Source organism: Folsomia candida, unplaced genomic scaffold (assembly GCF_002217175.1).
Source record: "Folsomia candida strain VU population unplaced genomic scaffold, ASM221717v1 Fcan01_Sc019, whole genome shotgun sequence".
NCBI classification, from domain to species: domain Eukaryota; kingdom Metazoa; phylum Arthropoda; class Collembola; order Entomobryomorpha; family Isotomidae; genus Folsomia; species Folsomia candida.
The window spans coordinates 875,211-893,231 of NW_019091211.1; the positions used below are offsets into that span (position 1 = coordinate 875,211).

General features: G+C 36.2%; 3 protein-coding genes and 1 long non-coding RNA gene across 5 annotated transcripts; 3 read left to right on the forward strand and 1 right to left on the reverse strand.

Annotated features, from left to right (window-relative positions):
- Nucleotides 1-1,569: 1,569 nt before the first annotated feature.
- On the forward strand, nucleotides 1,570-2,045 carry LOC110857803. Its single transcript, XR_002548713.2, has 2 exons — nucleotides 1,570-1,769; nucleotides 1,848-2,045. It is a non-coding gene; the product is annotated as an uncharacterized LOC110857803 (long non-coding RNA).
- A 1,710-nt stretch (nucleotides 2,046-3,755) lies between these two features.
- Nucleotides 3,756-10,081, forward strand: LOC110857764. 2 transcript variants are annotated; one of them, XM_035858334.1, is made up of 14 exons: nucleotides 3,756-4,394; nucleotides 4,583-4,753; nucleotides 4,867-5,032; nucleotides 5,140-5,223; nucleotides 6,654-6,928; nucleotides 7,439-7,501; nucleotides 7,593-7,761; nucleotides 8,117-8,378; nucleotides 8,450-8,566; nucleotides 8,636-8,714; nucleotides 9,013-9,221; nucleotides 9,291-9,541; nucleotides 9,611-9,844; nucleotides 9,930-10,081. In XM_035858334.1, the coding sequence occupies exons 3-13, from the start codon at nucleotides 5,009-5,011 to the stop codon at nucleotides 9,728-9,730; spliced, it is 1,653 nt and encodes a 550-aa protein (XP_035714227.1). In that variant the 5' UTR covers nucleotides 3,756-4,394; nucleotides 4,583-4,753; nucleotides 4,867-5,008; the 3' UTR covers nucleotides 9,731-9,844; nucleotides 9,930-10,081. The 2 variants fall into 2 exon arrangements, with proteins under 2 accessions (XP_035714227.1, XP_021962067.2); XM_022106375.2 differs by having other exon boundaries at nucleotides 4,583-5,032.
- An 830-nt stretch (nucleotides 10,082-10,911) lies between these two features.
- On the forward strand, nucleotides 10,912-14,738 carry LOC110857606 (ATM1-type heavy metal exporter). The gene is made up of 10 exons (XM_022106205.2): nucleotides 10,912-11,074; nucleotides 11,142-11,706; nucleotides 12,207-12,421; nucleotides 12,499-13,118; nucleotides 13,202-13,409; nucleotides 13,476-13,654; nucleotides 13,738-13,867; nucleotides 13,940-13,981; nucleotides 14,238-14,458; nucleotides 14,558-14,738. Exons 1-10 carry the CDS (start codon nucleotides 11,036-11,038, stop codon nucleotides 14,646-14,648), a joined length of 2,310 nt encoding a protein of 769 aa, XP_021961897.2. The 5' UTR covers nucleotides 10,912-11,035; the 3' UTR covers nucleotides 14,649-14,738.
- Nucleotides 14,739-15,209: 471 nt separating this feature from the next.
- LOC110857837 lies at nucleotides 15,210-17,267 on the reverse strand. Its single transcript, XM_022106448.2, has 3 exons — nucleotides 16,726-17,267; nucleotides 15,928-16,298; nucleotides 15,210-15,775 (listed from the first exon to the last, which is right to left on the reverse strand). The coding sequence occupies exons 2-3, from the start codon at nucleotides 16,181-16,183 to the stop codon at nucleotides 15,312-15,314; spliced, it is 720 nt and encodes a 239-aa protein (XP_021962140.1). The 5' UTR covers nucleotides 16,184-16,298; nucleotides 16,726-17,267; the 3' UTR covers nucleotides 15,210-15,311.
- Between the last annotated feature and the right edge of the window lie 754 nt (nucleotides 17,268-18,021).

An 18,021-nucleotide genomic window follows, 5' to 3' on the forward strand; every position in this document is an offset into this window, starting at 1 on the left:
ATTAACCCCAGAATAGCAACCACAGCCACATAGGCAGTTATTCGTCGCGAAATTAGGTTCATCATCGTCCTGAGGCTTTATCCAGTTCGGGGAAGGACATTGAATGACGAGCTCTTTTAGCAGCAATTTAAAATCGATACGATTTAAATAAACTCCATTAAGATATTTTACTGTTACATTGTTAAATGTACATACTATGTACAACAAGATTGTTAAATCCTTCAGACCAATTTGGCTAGGGATTTAATTTTTTTAATATCTACACAACCTTAACCTCCTATATAAGTATTGTGTCTTGAGTCTGAGCTTAGCAAAACTTGCAAAGACGAAATATTAAAAATACAAGGGCAACCTTCAAACCCTTTGTATGTACACAAAGTCAATCAATAAATTCAATATTTCTTTCTTGTCATTTTCTAAGAGCTATTGGTCGTCGAAGAATCACATAATTTTCAAATTCCTTCTCCCTGGAAGCAATACCATGGCGACCCTTCAAGTCCAAGTATGCTTTGCCATTCTGATAATCATGTGCGGCTTTATGCTGTCGGAAGGATTCCACTGGCGGAAAGCAGAGCTAGATTACTACGACGACTACTATTTGCCCAGGGTGAATATTTTGGTGTACTAATTATCAGCAGCTCAGAGCCAATTAACATATTTTTCTTTGGCCTTCCAGGGACGCGCCTACTGTCGGGTGAAGTATGAAGTCTGTGGCGATAACACGCACTAACGGTGCTGCGCTGGCCTTGGGTGTGCCCGCACCCCACACGGACGAATGTGTACATGAGTATCTCGCTGTCAGGCATTATTATCTACGCTGTCCTTGGGTCACGATCTGGATCAAATTCGAATGTCCATTAACAATTTAAAAAGTAAATGTGTATGGTGTGGTTATAACTTTATTGAGATTTGCACACACCCGAAAACTAAATCCATATGGAAATGTATAATTTTACGTGTAACAAATAAGCAATTTATTATTATTTTTGATCCCCCATCTTGATTTAAAATGTATGTATAAGGATTTAGTATTAATTCTGACGTCCTCGTCATAGCAAAATGTACACATTTCACTGGAAATGTGTACACCTGGATATAAAACGGAACTACAGAATACTACAGATACATAAATGAGCATAATTTGTTGGTTGTTGTCTGTGTAGCAAATTCTATATATGTTTTGCTCCATTAAAGATAAAACTATTTGTCACACTATTATTGTAGTGCCAATTTCCAACTAAGTATTTTATACCTCGTACAGGTGCATAAAATAATAATTGTTTGCTAAAAATCCGACAATCAAACAGTACGAACTGGTCTTTATATTACGAACCTTCTGTGTATTAATTAACATGAAAATGTCCACCGAAATATGGTGCATCGATAGTTTCGCGATGTATCGTGGTCGTGCATAATAATTTTATCTATTTGAGTATTTGACTACTTCGTAAAATTTTCCATAAAATTAAAATCCTTCCACGAACTTGAAAAACATTTCGTTTGAAAACGATGATGCATTTCATAAATTAAAAAATCATGGAATCTTTGGGTATAAAATGCAGCGGAGAAACTGCAACCAGACATCACATCTTCTGCACATCATTTAATAAATCAACAAATACAAGCCATGAATTCCAAACTTATCGCAGTTTTTCTCTTCGTTACGGTCTTGGTTGTTATGACAACCATGGTTGAAGGACAGAATTGTCCTGACGGGAATGGATGGGCCTGCTGGGCGGATCAAGGTCGCAGAGATAGCAATTGCCCTCGTAAGCTCAACACTTTATTTTTTATTTTTTTTTATAAATTTGGCAAAAAATGTAAATATACATATAATTAATTTCCAGCACGTGGGTGGCTCCGCTACTGGAACCGAAAAGGCGGCTTCCTGGGATTGCAAACCTGTCACTGTTGTGGGCGTTAAATTTATCAAGGGAGAAGTTTCAATAAATGTATTTCAAAATTCAAAATTAATCGAAATCGAATAAAATAAATATTTTATTGGAAAATTTCATGATTAATAACCAAAATCTGAGACAAAACAATTTCAACATGACTATTATTTATTATGGGATAAGTTAACTTTTCTCCAACTGTAACTATGTACATGCCTATATATTTTCCACATATGTGCATCGTTTATATGCATGCATGCATGTACATCGTCATTAGGAAACATTTTAGTCTGGATCATTTCTCAATATGAAATTCCCCAAAGTTGTTTCTTCAACCCTTTCCAAATACATATTTATGGATCGGTCCAATTTTCCTCCGCTGTTCCACAACAACATGAAAAATTGCATTAATTCGTTTTGTGAAGTTACAGACTGTAACTTACAGTCCATAAAACTTGTAGCAACAAAAACTCAAGATAAAGCTCATGGCATATATCTATGTATGAATGTATGTATGTACATATGTATAATCACATAATACGTATTACAAAATCCTATGTCATATGTATGTATATAGTAATATGAACTACATAAATAAATAGATTGCATACAGATAAAACCCGGATGCTCCTCATACATGCATAGCTACATACCATTACGAATGTACTTCAATCTGGGAGAAATCAGCAAGTTTGCTAATCTTCAAACTTTCATACGATCATAAAGAATATAAACTTTGAAAGTATTTAAAGTTATGTACGTTGTGAACTAAATTAACAGATTTTTGTCGTTCTTGTGCATATGTATCATGAAATCGATCTGCATACGTAGGTAAATTGTCACTAAAAATGCTTAGATCAACTTGTAATATTTTTCTGACCTGCTTTTTATGATATAACTGGACTTTTCATTGTCAATGACTTGTGTGTTTAGATAAAAAAATTATATATGTACATGGACAAATTGCATACATACTTATGTATACTTCCTCCCATATAAATAAGTCATTCAAAATATTTTCTACTGATTTGAACAATGCATTAATTCCTAGTTTATCATGTAAAGTAAATATTTTGAAATATACAAACATATATTAAATTATACCAGTCCAAGTCTGAACTTTAGTTCCTGAAATCATGGTGAATATTTTCTAAAAATAAGCAGCATAATTTATTTGTCAAATATGTTGTCCCCATGCAAGTGAATCAGCTCCTTTACCGGAAAAGTGCATTGACTCATTCACTACGAACAATAAAGCTTATGAAACCATTACATAATACATCGTAGATATATGGAATATATTGCGTCAAATTGCGTGCACGGATTATGTAGAGATAAGATAAATACACTCTTAAAAATAATGTCACTCTTTTGAAAAGCAAATGCACTTTCAATTCTATACATACTATATAAGTAAACTAAATGTACAAAATCCAGAGTAAACTTTACTCTTTACCAATTTAATATTTCTTTGGGATTTAGGATAGTCTACTTAGCCTGTATCATTAATATACTTAAATAGAATTGAGAGCGCATTTACTTTAAAAAAAATGTAATTGTTTTTAAGAGGGCACTATATATCCGTGGTACGAATTGGCCAGACTAATTCGATCGGTATGAAAGACTTCATTTGTCACCATACAATTTTTGCGTAATTTGTTGCATCCAATGTATACTTACCTTGGGTAAATATCTGTAATTACAAATCTCAGTTGAGTCATAACCAGTGATTCATGGTCATACATGTTTACCTTCCTGCAACCTAACCTAACCTAACCTGCATAGTCAACGCTTATCCATCAAACAGTGCATGTACATAAGCCCCGTTGACATTTACTAGCGGTCAGAACGTTTAGTGCCGAACTTTCTTCTTGGTCAGCAACTATTTAAATATTTTCGAAACTTTTGTTATTTTATATTATATAAATAACTAAAAGTAACTCGATAACTAGTGCTCGCGAGTTTTAGTTTCGTGCGTATTTAGCACGTTATTTTACATATCTGTAAACAGTGGAAAATGGGTTAAAGTTAAAATTTTGAAAAGTTTCAGAGCCAGAGCCAATTTTCATTAAATAATAAAAATGGGACAGTATTTATTTCAAACACTTTTTTATTCGACAATTTTTAGCCTCCATTCTTCCGCTTCTGATATTTCACCATCAGAAGTGACATCATTTCCCATTTGTGAAAAATTAACCTTGTCGGCACGATTGGACACTGGGTCAACTCCTCAATCTCCAGAGTTCCTTATGAATACACTTCTTGCACGTTTAATGGCACATCTGCCATTGCCAAGTATATTAAAAGTCATCAAGAATTGTTGAACGACATTAAATTAACGGTAAAGATTAAAGTCTCGAAAAATTCGGACAAATTTCTTCCACTCGTATTCACTATAAAACAACAACGACATCAATATAAAATATTGCGGTTACCGTTCAACTACGAGGAAATAGTCAACAACAGATCCAATCCCGATGGCCAGACAACGGTTGAAGAGTAAGTTGATGGGCTACTTGTGCACATTTTTCTCTGGAAAAATATTTATGCAGAAAAATTATTGTGCAGAACGCATTCTATTTCTGCACAACAATTTTTGGCAGTTAGAATGCAGCTTGCATAATAAAGATGTACAAAAATTTTGCGCATCATATGCATACATACATACATCGTGTACTTATTTGTAGGATAAGTGACTGGTATTACGAAGCTGGGGGGACATTGTGCATCGACCATGGAAAGAAACATGGACCCGAGTTTGATTTTGAACTCCTAATCACTGTAGAAACACCGGGAGGAACTATTCGGAGTATTGATTTTTCATTGCTTCTTACAATTGAAAAAGGGATATTTCTCAAGTATACTAAAAAAAACCTTATAAATTTCTCTGGGCTAAAATATACATCACTCTATTACATTACTCTATTCCCAATGTTGAATGTGTTTGAAAACCATTTACATATGTAACCAGGTTGACGGATTCTACAGTAACTGAAATTCTATCCCCAACCGTGTCAACATTTTACCTTTTTGATTTTGCAAATAAAAACTATGACGAGGCCGCGAATCTGACGGTACTAATCACTTCGTTGGTGGACAACCCTCCTTGCACAATGATTTCTGTGCAGGACCCTTTCGTAAGTTCTATGAAAAAATAGACCAGGAGATCTTACATGCATAAATAATTCGCGTGTGCATTTATGTACATAAATACTAATATCTATGTAATTACGCAAATAACAAGTGTCCAGTATACGACGTGGAGCGGACGATAAATTACGAAGGCAATTCGCAACCAATGCTAAAACAAGGGGTCAAACACATCAATGTATGTATTTAACCATTTAATCTGTGAAAGTGGCATACATATGTCGCTTTGGCGAGTTGTCCATAATTCGTGACAAAGGCATATGTCATCGCCAAAATCCGCTCCATACCCCGTGACGATGACATATGTTGCCACAGAAAACCTTACCTTAATTCGTGGCGTAGACGTTTGTCGTTCCTAGGCAAATTCGCCATAATTCGTGACGTCGACATTTGTTTTTAGCCCGAACCAGGGCTTCTGTAATTGTCATGTCCGTTCGTCCGTCCGTCCGTCCGTCTTTCGATAACTCTGGAACGAGTTGGCCGATTGACTTGAAATTTTTACTAGATGCATATTGGACAAAGTTAGGAACCGAGTTCGAAGATGGGCAAAAGCGGTCCCCTGGTTGACCCGTAGGTGTCATCTGGGTGGGTGGGTATTATGCACCAAAATTTCGAAATTGTCGTAGAAAGCTGAAATTTGGTGCAGAGGTAGTAAATGGGTCCTAAAGGAAGGATATGAACCCAAATTCGAAAAATTTTTATGTTGAGGGACCCTATGATAAGGGACTCCAACTGATTTTGCAAAGTCGTAATATCGAACTGAAATTTGGCATTTAGTTTTCTTATGGCTCTTCATGGAAGAATATACATTGGAATCTGGAAAATTTTCATCTGGAAGGACCCTATGGGGTGACCCCCAACAATTTTCAGGGATTAACATGGAAAGCTGAAATTAGGACTAGAGATCTGCCTTCTCATGAAATAATAGGAAGTTAAATATGAACAAAAATTTGCAGAGGGACACTAGGGGGTGGTCCACACCGATTTCTTAAAATTGATATAATCAGCTGAAATTTAGTATGGAGTCGAGAAATAACTTAGGATTAGCATTTACCCCATAGGGTACCTCAAGATAAAAATATATTCAATTCCACGTTATATTCTTCCATTGCAAGTCATTATAAACTTTCACGCAAATTTTGAATTTTCGTTACCCTTGACCCCCGACACCCATATGACCCCTACCGGCCAACCACTTGACCGATCGAACCAGTCTTCGAACTCGAGTTGTGTATTTGGATGGTCTATATGTGTGGAAAATATCAAGTCGATCGGATAATTTTTAAAAGAGTTATCATCGTACAGATGGACAACACGGGTACATAAGCCTTGGGTCGGGCTAAAAATTAAGAATTGTTTGTGAAAATGTTGCCACGGAGTAACATATTTGACTGGCATTTTTTGGTTACGAATAATGATCCCTTAAAAATAAACCTCCCTCACGAATTAAGATAACTCTACTGTCGCCTGGTGACACGAATTATGGACATCATGACTTTTACTTGTCCTCTTTAAATGGTTAATTTAGCTTGTGTTATACTTCTTTATTTATGTACCTACTGGAGAAATTAGTCTTCATGCACCAATAATTATTACCGTGATATGTAGCAATGGGAAATGACCGGTAGAGTGGATTCCTTCAGGGGTGGGTTCGCCATTGCCATCGTGGTTCTGAGCGATGACAAACTTTGCACCTCCGAAGGTGAAGATGATGACCATCATAACCATCAAGTTGAAAGGAAAAATCGGTTGCAGATTCAAATTTATCCTTCCGCTTGGGACAAGACAAAGGAGGGTCAACCCTCCCTTTGGAACCTTCCCTTTGTGATTGTATACTTCACATGCAGTTATGTGGCCTCACTTTCCATATACTTGATTATACGGTAAGAATACTTTCCTTCTTTCTTTGCCAGTTTAACCAATCTAGAAGTGTTGTTAAATTTATTAGGATTACATATGTATGTATATTGGGCGTATTCTCGACAACGTTCAATTTATCTAGCATAGCAACTCATTCAGAAAATTTTCGCAGCCCAAAAAGTTATGTTTTGAAACAATTCGCACAATATGTATGATTTCGCAAAGCTTGATATCCTATTTTGATTTAGTTTGCTTTGCATGGATTCTGTAAGTTACATCTTGTTATGGAAAAATTAGTTTGCGAAGTGTACATGTAATTTTGGGAAGAAACTGCTCAGTTCTTAAGTAAATACACATATGAAAAATTCTATGGTTTTCTAGCAAAAGTTTTGCGAAATCTTGCAAATGTCATAAAATTTTGCAAGCTGTTTTGCTGTGTTCAGTTTGCGAGATAAACGAAGGTTGTCCTAAGTATGCCCAACGTTTTAGTTTCTAAATGATCAAGTCAAAACCAAATTATTCCTCTTGGCTAGGAGTTCTCGGTTAGAAATAATTCCAGCAGTCGCTGTGGTAAGGTACCATGCAGACGATTATGAGTAAGCATTTATCTAATATTTACGTATGTATCTTCAAAACGGTAAATATTTTTGCCAAGTGTTTACCATATTTATGTTTTTACAACTGAAGACTTTTGGGAAAAGCTAGAGTCCTTTTACAACCTTTAACGGTGGCCGAGTCAAGAGCAGCCGCCCAAGAACACGACATAGACCAACATCGCCATTACCTACCGGACGCCATACATGCTACTTTGCACTACTTCTTTGGCGTGGTCATATTCATATTTACACGGATAATGGTAAGCCTTATCTCAAAACCAGGCAGAGATACATATGTGCAACACAAATATATCTGTGCACCAGAATTGTGAGAGATGTATGTAAACTCCGTTTCACAGAGATCATCACATGGAGTACATTAGCCGAATGAGCCGAATTATTTGATTATTATTTGAGTTATTATTTGACACCACTTATTTTTATTTTGGCGTAAAAATCATACGAAATTGAATAATTTAAACGCCAAAATAAAAATTACTGGTGTCGAATAATAAAATAATTCGCTCATTCGGCTAATGTACTCGATGTGGTGATCTCACGTGATGTGAAACGGAGTTTATGTACATACGTACATATTTTGAATATCATGCGTAGGCACTAACAACGTCGGCAGACTTGTCAAGCTGCTACTTCAACAATGTATGTTCCTACCGGTCCCACCTCTTTCCGGCGTCATCTCTATCAATGAAGTTTTACGAAATGAACGCCATCACGTCAAGTTTTGTTTTCACGGTGGCAGGAATTACTCTGCTGATTTATCTCGTTTTAAGAAGACTCGTCTGGCCGAATAGAACAATTTTTATCCAAGCAGCTGTCCCATTTATTAATGATCCCAACCACCCTCCACGAGCCATTGGTCAGTAATACAGACTTTTAAGAAGTAAAAATTAGGAACCGAAGTGAATGATCATTTTTTACAAATTATAGAATGCGGAATTCCTGACAAGTCCGGGATTGACACTGCTTTCGCGATGATGTTGATTCTGAAGGGAATTATTTCTGCCATGTATCACGTTTGTCCTAACTTGAGCAGCTATCTTCTTGGTAATACATACATACAAGTACTTTAGCTGAATTTAGTGCATGCAATTTTTTAAAGTTGAATTTTGTTAGATGCTCCATGCACCGATATGCTTTATATTCTCTCATGGATCCGTGTCTGCCAGCTTCGACACCCAACATACATGTCCCCGTAAGGATGCTGATCACAAGGCTACAAGGCCTGATTTCCTACACCCTTTACATTTCTTGCACTGCACTGCAAAACATGCAAGAAATGCAAAAAATATGCGCCACCTAACGGCTCGCCCTTCTATCATAATTATAGGCTATAAAGCGCTTATATCTTGCATTTCTGGCACTCCTGCAAGAAATTGTGCCTGCGAATAAACAATTTTTTGCAGTTGTTTTTCACGCAAACCCTGCAAAGCTACATAATTGCGAAGCACTACATTTAAATATTATGTACATAACCAATATTTTCTCCACAGATTTTGGGCCACAATCATCGCAGTGGTCAACAATTTTCTAGAACTATTTCTCGCTATGGGATATTATTCACAAAAAGATACAATCGATCACCTAATTTTCCACTATGTAAAATTGGTCCTACTAGAGCTGGCCTTTACCTTGCACGCATTCTACTTTTACTACCTCGGGTATTATCAAGAGCTGAAAGATGATGATGACGATGCTCAACGTAAATATGTTCACATTAAATAAAATTCCAGATACCACAAAGCTGTCTGAAAATGATGTTTTAATCTAGATTTTGAAGCGGTGACATCTCTGACCAAGATGTTCTCAATTTTTTGGAGACGATTCACATGGGACCAACTGATACGACCAGATCGCTCAATTTCTTTATTTGTGATTATTTTACAATGGTTTTTGAACACACTCGTGATAATTCCTCCAATATTTTTTGGGTGGCCGATTCGCGATCTGCATTCCGAACAAGTCTTGTTACTGGTTGAGTTTAACATAATCTTCGTCATCGTGGTCCACTTTATTTGCAAGGTAGTAAATTATTCCTAAGCAGTAAGTTTCTTGTAAAATTTGAATTGGTTTTAATAATTGAATCGGCAGGTCGCTGAAGAACGCCGCTTCTCGATAAAGGATGTTGTCAGTTGGATTTGCTTCGCAGTTTACTTGGCCGCATTTACCATGCGAGAATATCTCTCCGAACTTCCCTCCACATTCGAATGACATCTTACGCAGGCAGAATCCGCGGATTTGAATCAACCCTGCCTCTGGGGACCTTGGGATAAACATGACTTTCATCATTTCTTGAGTTCGTCCAGTTTCCTGTTTTTGTATCTGGTAAGACAGTATTGCATCATTATGGAGAAAGTAATAAATTAAGTATTAGTAAAATTAGTAATTCACCGCTTGTTATGTGTAACAGACTATGGTGACAATGAATGATTCGTGTGTAAGGATTCCTTCCGTGGATATCAAAATTTTTTGAGGGGTTACAAATTTTCTATGTGAATAAAGCACACGTGTGATATAAATAGTTGCAAATATGTTGAAATAAATTTCATAAGGGAATAAAACCATTAATACGTGAACAATTATTGAATGCACCTTCAACCGCGATATGTATGCAAAAACGTTTTTGTGTCAATCTCTCGTATTTTTATAATCTTGAATGCAAGTAACAATCTCCGATGACAGGCTTACCCACATGACACTTGCATACACATGACAACTATTTAGCCAGTCTTCAATGAATGAACTAACCTTAATGTCATAAATTTTCACTACTAAAATAATAAATTATAAATTATCTGGAGCTCAAATAATCTACATTTGTGTACATATGTACGTACAAGTACCCTAAATTTAATTGGAAGCCCTTAGCAGAACTTTGATACATATTTATTTATTTTTTATGATACTCAAGTTCATAAACGCTGAACTGTGCCTAACGAATTTACACGTATGTACTATATCCAGCATTACTAGGGTTCCGGAAGCAGAAAATGACTATGAGACACCTTAAGGTTCAGGGAAATTGAGACACTAAAATTAAATACGATAAGATTACCTCAGTAATTTTGTTAGCATGCTCCTACTCGCGGTATATGTATGTAGCACTATGATGAAACATTCACAGTTTTAGGACTTGAAATTTGGCAATAGTTTCATCGATAGTGACAGTTCTAAGGAGGAGGATGCTCATGCCCATGCTTTCCCATGAACAAACTCATGCCTTGTTATGTTTATGTATCACAGAACCTATTTTGCATGGCCGGTACACAAGTCAAACATCATTACTGCGTGCGAAAAGCCGAAGTTATCGGAGGTTTAGAGATAAGCAAAGAACGTTTTTGCAACATATGTATATAGATATGTATTGATCCATTACCTGGTTAAATCAAAATGTCAACGTCAGGAAAAAGAGCTTGCTCTGCTATACTCATCCTTATTTCTAATTGTTCGCGATCATCCTTGAATCAGGAGAAAATGATCTAAAAAAAAGTACCTAGCTTGCAGGCAGATTAAACTATGGATCTTCAAGCTACAAAAATAAAATCGAATATTTCGGTAACCGTAAATAAATTAAATATTTTGAATCATTTTTTTTAAATAGAACTGTTTGTGTGATTTACAGAAACTTGTAGTTGGAGTTACTTCGATCGTATCACTATTCGAATTTTCCTTACTTCCGCAATCAAACGAAAATTCCATCGACTTGACTCTAATATTTCATCACATTCAATTCTTTTTCACTCTAGCGTTAGCCCTAAAAGTATTTAGCATCCCATTTTTATGTGAAATTCTCGAAATTGAGAATGGAAAAAATTCGGTATCATGGATAATTAGCTTATTCGTAGTCCAAAATGTAGTCGTTTTTTACAAGATCCTTCAAATCCTTTCCATTTTTGGTAATGATCAAGCCACATATTTTGCATATTATTATGTCACACTCTTAAGCAGATATGTATCCGTAGGAATTTTATTATTGAATGAACTATACGGTGAAAGACTAGTTGAGGCTTATCAGAAACTTGAGATAAGAAAATCAATCGCACACGCAATAAAAGTTATATCGCTTCTGAAGCCATACTTTCTCCCGAAAAGTTATAAGGCGAGAGTGTCGGCAGGAATCTGTGTGCTTTTAGTACTCATTGACCTCCCTGTGGACTTGCTCAAGCAAATTTTGGACAAACAAATCGGTAAGAAAAAACATAAGGTTGTAATGAAATAAAGTCAAGCAACGGTATAATACATACACATAAATACTCGCCGAAACGGAGTATCGAAAAAATGCTACATGTTTGCCTCCGCCTTATTTGCTACCAAACTCGAAAATATCTAATTTGACATTTTTGAGATTCGACATATTTGACCTTTGACTTCGACTTTGACTTGACCTTTGACTACTCGAGGTAGAAGTACATACATATGTACATACATCAAAATTGCAACGATTTCTGAAATCCCTGACCTGAACAACGTCTAACTCCGTCAAAACAAGAAATTCGATATGTTTGACAATTGTCTTACTTTAAATTTAGATGTCAATATTCGAAATCAGAACTCTAAAAGGTTGACTCGTTCCAGAGTTATCGCACTGACAGACAGACGGACTAGCAAATCGATCTCAATAATTATCCGCTCATTATTAATAATCAAATGCAATTATTCACTTCATTATTATTTATCTTGCCTTTAGTGGACTCGATGACTTTCACCTCATCTAGAACTAACATCACCGACAATGACACAAGCCACACAAATGCCAAGCTCGAGCTGAATATGTCCAACTTTCGCTGGGAACTGCTCCTTCTCATAGCCGTGTTAAAGTTGTCCTCAAGGTACGGGATGACTCATACTATTCGCACCTACTTGTGGAGAAATGTTGAATCTGACTCTGAAGGCAGATTGCAGGTAAACCTTATTCCCCACTGAATTTTACAAATCATACAAAATATAATTATTTACACCGACTCCCCATTTTTCCCTAGGTCGAGATTTACACCAAACTACAGCATCAAAGTGTCCGATGGCACTTGGAACAAGGGACAGGCGGTCGTCTCACCAAATTGCAGTCGGCGTCTTCATACTTTACCTACTTTTTGAAACAAATGTTACTCAAAGTAATTCCCGAGTGGTTGACCTTGTACGTCTCAATAACCCACCTCACCGTTCGATACCCATGGAAGATAACCTCCATCGTCCTAGTCACCACGGGTTTCCTCGTGGTCGCCAAGTTTATAATGTCCACGTGGAAAACGAGCTTGGAAAAGATAAACAAGAAGGATTCCAATGAAAAGATGAAGAAATCCGTGGATGCCCTGCTCAACTATGAGACCGTGAAATACTTTTGCAAGGAGCGATACGAAGTGGACAGGTTCAAGGAAGCATTTCAGGAGTCGAAACTGCTCAAATTTAATTCTCACTTTGCCAATACGATGTCCTGGTTTTTGGAGAATGTGGTTCGAATGGTGGGTCAGACGGCAGCGAAAATGTGGTGTTACTGGATGGTACTGGGAGACTCGGAACTCACTCTGGGTGACTATGTCATGCTAGAAGCGTTCTTTTGGAGTACGTATCAACCCTTCGACTCGATGAGTTGGGTGTATGAGTAAGTTAGCAAACAAACTTGGGATGTAATTATAATTATCTACGTATGCAATTTGCATAATGCAAATGTGTAATATTTAACAGGTGGGGACAGAAAGTTATAATTAATGCGGCCGACGTTGTGGAATTATTGGAACTCACCCCAGAAATTTGCGATGATCCAAATGCTCCTAATTTAGAGGTCGCTGAGGGGGAGGTTAGATTTGAAAATGTGTCATTTAGCTACGTGCCAGAGAGGGAAGTCCTGTCTGAGATAAGCTTCAGGGTGGAAGCTGGGAAAACCATGGCATTAGTAATTACACAATAATCTGAATTAGCAATAATTATATAAATCAATACACAATTATATTTACCACAGGTTGGTCCAACCGGCTCGGGCAAATCGACCGTTATGAAATTGATATTTAGACTTTACAACTCGTCATCTGGACGGATTTTAATTGATAATCAGGATGTAACCAAAGTTACACAAGCTTCTCTACGGGGAGCAATTGGAGTTGTTCCTCAAGATTGTGTACTCTTCGATGATACGATTACGTACGGATGTATAATTTTATTCGCTATGCATAATATTTCTTGTTAATGATAAACCCCATTTATATATCTGACAATGAGTTTAGAAATAATATCAAGTATGGAAAGCCTACCGATGAAATGGATCAAATCACGGAAAATGATGTTCAACATGCAGCAAAATGTGCTTACATCCATGACGCAATTTTAGAATTTCCAGATAAATATGACAGCAAGGTGTGTTAGACGGTAGAAAATTAAAATAGTTGGTAAATCCGATAATATAAATTGCACATCACATATTTTCAGGTAGGAGAAAGGGGTTTGAAGCTCAGCGGCGGTGAGAATCAGGTATGTACATAAACACAAAAATGTTCATATGAAGTATGTAAATGAAGGTATTTACGACGACTTCGCATCGTTAGAAAAAAAAACGCATATTAAGTTCGCAAAATTGTCTTGAACATCCATTTATGCGAACTTGACTATTTGGTTCGCAGATTTTTTTTCAAAATTATGTTGCAAAAGTTTGCATGCGAACTCGGAATAAATGCCACCATGTTTTCTATCGTATTGCAAAATTTAATTTCATTCAATTTAAACATAGCGAATAGCCATTGCCAGAACTATTCTGAAAAATCCTCCAATTCTCATCCTCGACGAAGCCACATCAGCCCTTGATACAAAAACTGAACGAAAAATTCAATCCGTCCTCAAAAACATTTGCAAAAATCGGACGAGTCTGATCGTGGCTCACAGACTGTCGACGATAACGCATGCCGACGAAATTATCGTTCTCATGGGAGGGCGAATAGTTGAGAGTGGATCGTAAGTAAAATAATATTATTCTACTTTAAAGCATGCATTTCATTTATTATCGAGAGGAAGTGTGAGCATGTATGTAAATGAGTTATAATTAATTTGCAGACATGAAACTCTCCTGGCGAAAGGTGGGGAATACGCGTCCATGTGGATGGATCAGTTGGAGAAGAAAGACCATGAAACAGCGATTAGTTGATCAATGTGTGGCCATCATCATGAAATAAATATACATTAATTTTTGGAAACACGTTGATTAATAAACACGTTAATAGTTAATTACAAGTCATAAGATAGAGCAGTTTTACACATGACACATGCATACAAATTCATACGACATTGCAGTGCATTAAAGGACTGACAATTGCGTAATTATATGTACATAGATATGTAGAGTTCATACAAACGGAAGATTTTATGCGTAATCTATAATTATATTTATGTGAATCTTCACTAAGATTGCTTTTGGAAATTTTGTAATTTACTTTTATGAATTTATTTCATGCGGTCCAGATATGTAAGTACATATATATTTAAGTACACGCATGTCATAACTTAGAATGCTACCCTTCTCGTGTAAATTGTAGGATATGTTTCATTGCATTGGGTGAAAGTCAAAATTCCAAGAAAGTGTTTCCCAATATTTTCATATGCGGACCAAAGACCTGCATTATGGTATAAATTTATGTTGATATTGCCCTCTAAATACTGTGAATGATCAATTATGAATGAATCAATTGGTTGTATATTACATATACAATATTTCTTCAAACAAAGGAAAAAAACAATTTCATTTTATTTCGTCAAAATTTCCAACTTTATAACCGTTCCTTTATTATGAAATAGTTCAAAATTGTTAAATTTACTTGCAATTGCAAGAATTTCCGTCTCCGTGGGCGGAACAGGTGCAGCCCACGCAGATACCATTCACCTTGCTTTCCCCTGTAGCATTAAATGACCAATAGATGACTTTCATCTTATCGCGCAACTCCAGTGGAATGGGGACGTCACCAAAGTGGGAAATATTGGCTCGCTTGGCGTCATCCGTAGTTTCCCAGAATTTGGGGGCACAACGGCGAAGTCCAAAAATATTTTCGACACCAAGACGCTTCAGAGTTGCGAATAAATCGGCCACAAATGCCGGTGGGGGTGGTTCCCGGTGGGAAGTTTCCCCATCTCCTCGCATCTCGAACTCGAAGGGATGAATGTCTCCGTCAGAATCAAATGCCCACGTCATTGCCAGAACGGAAGTCGCCCCCTTGTTGTCCCGGCTGAGTCCGAATGATTCAAAATGATCCAGATTGCCCGGGCCTTGCACCTTGTTCACTGCAAAAGGAAAATAATTTTGGAAAATTAAAGATCAATAGGAGATTTACGTCGAAGAAAATTAGTTTGCCTCGTTGTTGAAAATTGAGAGTATAAATTTTGTAGAAAGAAATTCGAATTTTAAAAGTGTATGTATGTTCAAGAATAATTACCTTTTGAATGAAATTTCCAAGGCAGAGCAACACTAATCTGGCCATCGGATGAGTCAAAGTCCACTAAAATCTCGTCAGAATCCAGATCGAAGTGGCGATGGGCGACGAGAAACCCGAAATCGGAGAAAACTCCATGCTTTACGAAGACACGACCCACCGTGCCCAAGATGTCGGAAATGTTGAGACGCTCTAGTTTTGGAATTACTAGTGGAAGCAGGGGAACATTCCGGTAGATTTCTGGATCGTAGGAAACCATGTTTGTTTTCTAGATTCAGATTCTTTGAAAATTTATTCTTCGGATTTATTTATGTCTGCAGTTTAGAATTGTTGAAGTGTAATGACAAATTCGACTTCAAAGATCCGCTTTTATACTGGAAAAAGGATGGGAAATGATGCATTTTCATGACAGAATTGTGTACAACAGTCATAAAAATTAAGAGTTGTTCATGAATTGTAATAAAATTAAATATTTGCTGACTAAATGGAGTGTCATTGAGCATCATAAAGAAAGGATCGGAGGTCTCACGCACTCTGATTACTAATTTATTACACTAGCTCGGACATATTCAAATAAGGGGACATTTTTTACTTCGAAAAATATTTTGTTCTCACAAGCTCGTAAACTCAAATCTTAGAATTCTTGAAAGTAGAGATTGAGTGCTTGTATTAATTTTTTGAATTTAATGACAACTGTTATTTGGGAATTATTTATAACGACGATGCACAGATTTCACCAAGCAGTCATTTGATCGCTAGTTGAGTTGGTAGGGATATCTTTGTACTAAAGTATAAACTTACAAAAATTGGGGTACACTTCATGAAGTCTGAGACATATAAGTACATGAATTCAGTAAAAGGATTATTTATCCTTTATCCTTCTCTAGCAAAAAAGTATCGATACCGGAAAAACACGCGGTTTAAGTTAAATAAGCAATCAATTAACGTGAATGATTTATTAACGCAGTTCAATCTCCTGTCAATTAAAGAACGTCGTGACTTATTTCTGTACAAATATGCGTTTAAAAAACTTTTGCACTCTATTAGTTCGTCTTCAGGGAGGCGTACTTGGCCCCTATTGACCGTCCCATCTTATACGTTTGCACAAAAATCGATACATTATCGAGCAGTTAAACTTTGGAACAAACTACCTAGGGATTGGGACCCCAACATGAGTTATGTTAAATTTGTACAATCATGTCGTGAATATATAATTAATAAGCGTTCTGATGACTATTATTATTATTTATGAAGTAAATGTTAGAACAATGTAGTTAGATATTTTTATGCTTCGTATATAGTTATAGCATTTTGTGTCATGGTTTGCAAACCAGTTATTGTTAACTGATATCCATTTACACGTGAATAAAAGTTGAAATGAAATGAAATGAAAGTAAATAGGTTTTCATGAACTGCTTAATTACCCATTAATTCTGCCAAGTCAAATCAACAAAATCTTATACAGTAACTACCGGATATGCCATGGATTGCATGCCTTTCTCACACTCTCTCTCAGTCGTAACCTGGGTTTAAAGTGGTACATACATACATACATATGTACATATTTCTTATATTTCCCAATGAGTACTTGCAAAACCATGAATTTATATAGTATACATGTTCATGTTTATATCCTATACATGTTCATGTGCAAAACTTGTAAAGGTGAACATATGTAAGTAATATGTAAATTTTAAGTAGTATGTATTTCAACCATTTTGCATATTTAGATACTGATTAAATATTCTATTGAGGCACAAACTAGCAATTTTTTAGAGAATTAAATATCCTCGTTAGATTGTGTGCTCATCATATTTCTTGTAGTCTTTATTTTATGAAACATTAAATAATCGATAGACCATTTTTCTGTCTAAATAAATATGTAGTCAAGTAGCTGATTGAGTGTGGTACAAACTTGTTGAGCTAGTGAACAAAATTGTCAATTATCAGTCATATTTCTATTCTTGTTTTCATGTTTCATATTTCTTTCCATATCAATCACGTCAATCATATTTCTATATTCATACTGCCGTATATTTTATGCAGTTGAGTGAATCCTTTTACTGATGTACTTAAGAATGACACCTCATTATACTA

What these genes read in the sequence shown, in the direction of transcription:
- LOC110857764 (XM_022106375.2), top strand. Translation starts at nt 5,009, where the DNA reads ATGATTTCTGTGCAGGACCCTTTC. An exon ending in CTTGAGCAGCTATCTTCTTG is followed by an intron (nt 8,567 to 8,635) that starts GTAATACATACA and finishes GAATTTTGTTAG; the next exon opens with ATGCTCCATGCACCGATATG. An exon ending in TGGTCCACTTTATTTGCAAG is followed by an intron (nt 9,542 to 9,610) that starts GTAGTAAATTAT and finishes TTGAATCGGCAG; the next exon opens with GTCGCTGAAGAACGCCGCTT.
- LOC110857606 (XM_022106205.2), top strand. Translation starts at nt 11,036, where the DNA reads ATGGATCTTCAAGCTACAAAAATAAAATCGAATATTTCG. An exon ending in TCGATGAGTTGGGTGTATGA is followed by an intron (nt 13,119 to 13,201) that starts GTAAGTTAGCAA and finishes AATATTTAACAG; the next exon opens with GTGGGGACAGAAAGTTATAA. An exon ending in CGAATAGTTGAGAGTGGATC is followed by an intron (nt 14,459 to 14,557) that starts GTAAGTAAAATA and finishes ATTAATTTGCAG; the next exon opens with ACATGAAACTCTCCTGGCGA.
- LOC110857837 (XM_022106448.2), bottom strand. Translation starts at nt 16,183, where the DNA reads ATGGTTTCCTACGATCCAGAAATCTACCGGAATGTTCCCCTGCTTCCA. An exon ending in TTGGAAATTTCATTCAAAAG is followed by an intron (nt 15,776 to 15,927) that starts GTAATTATTCTT and finishes TTCCTTTTGCAG; the next exon opens with TGAACAAGGTGCAAGGCCCG.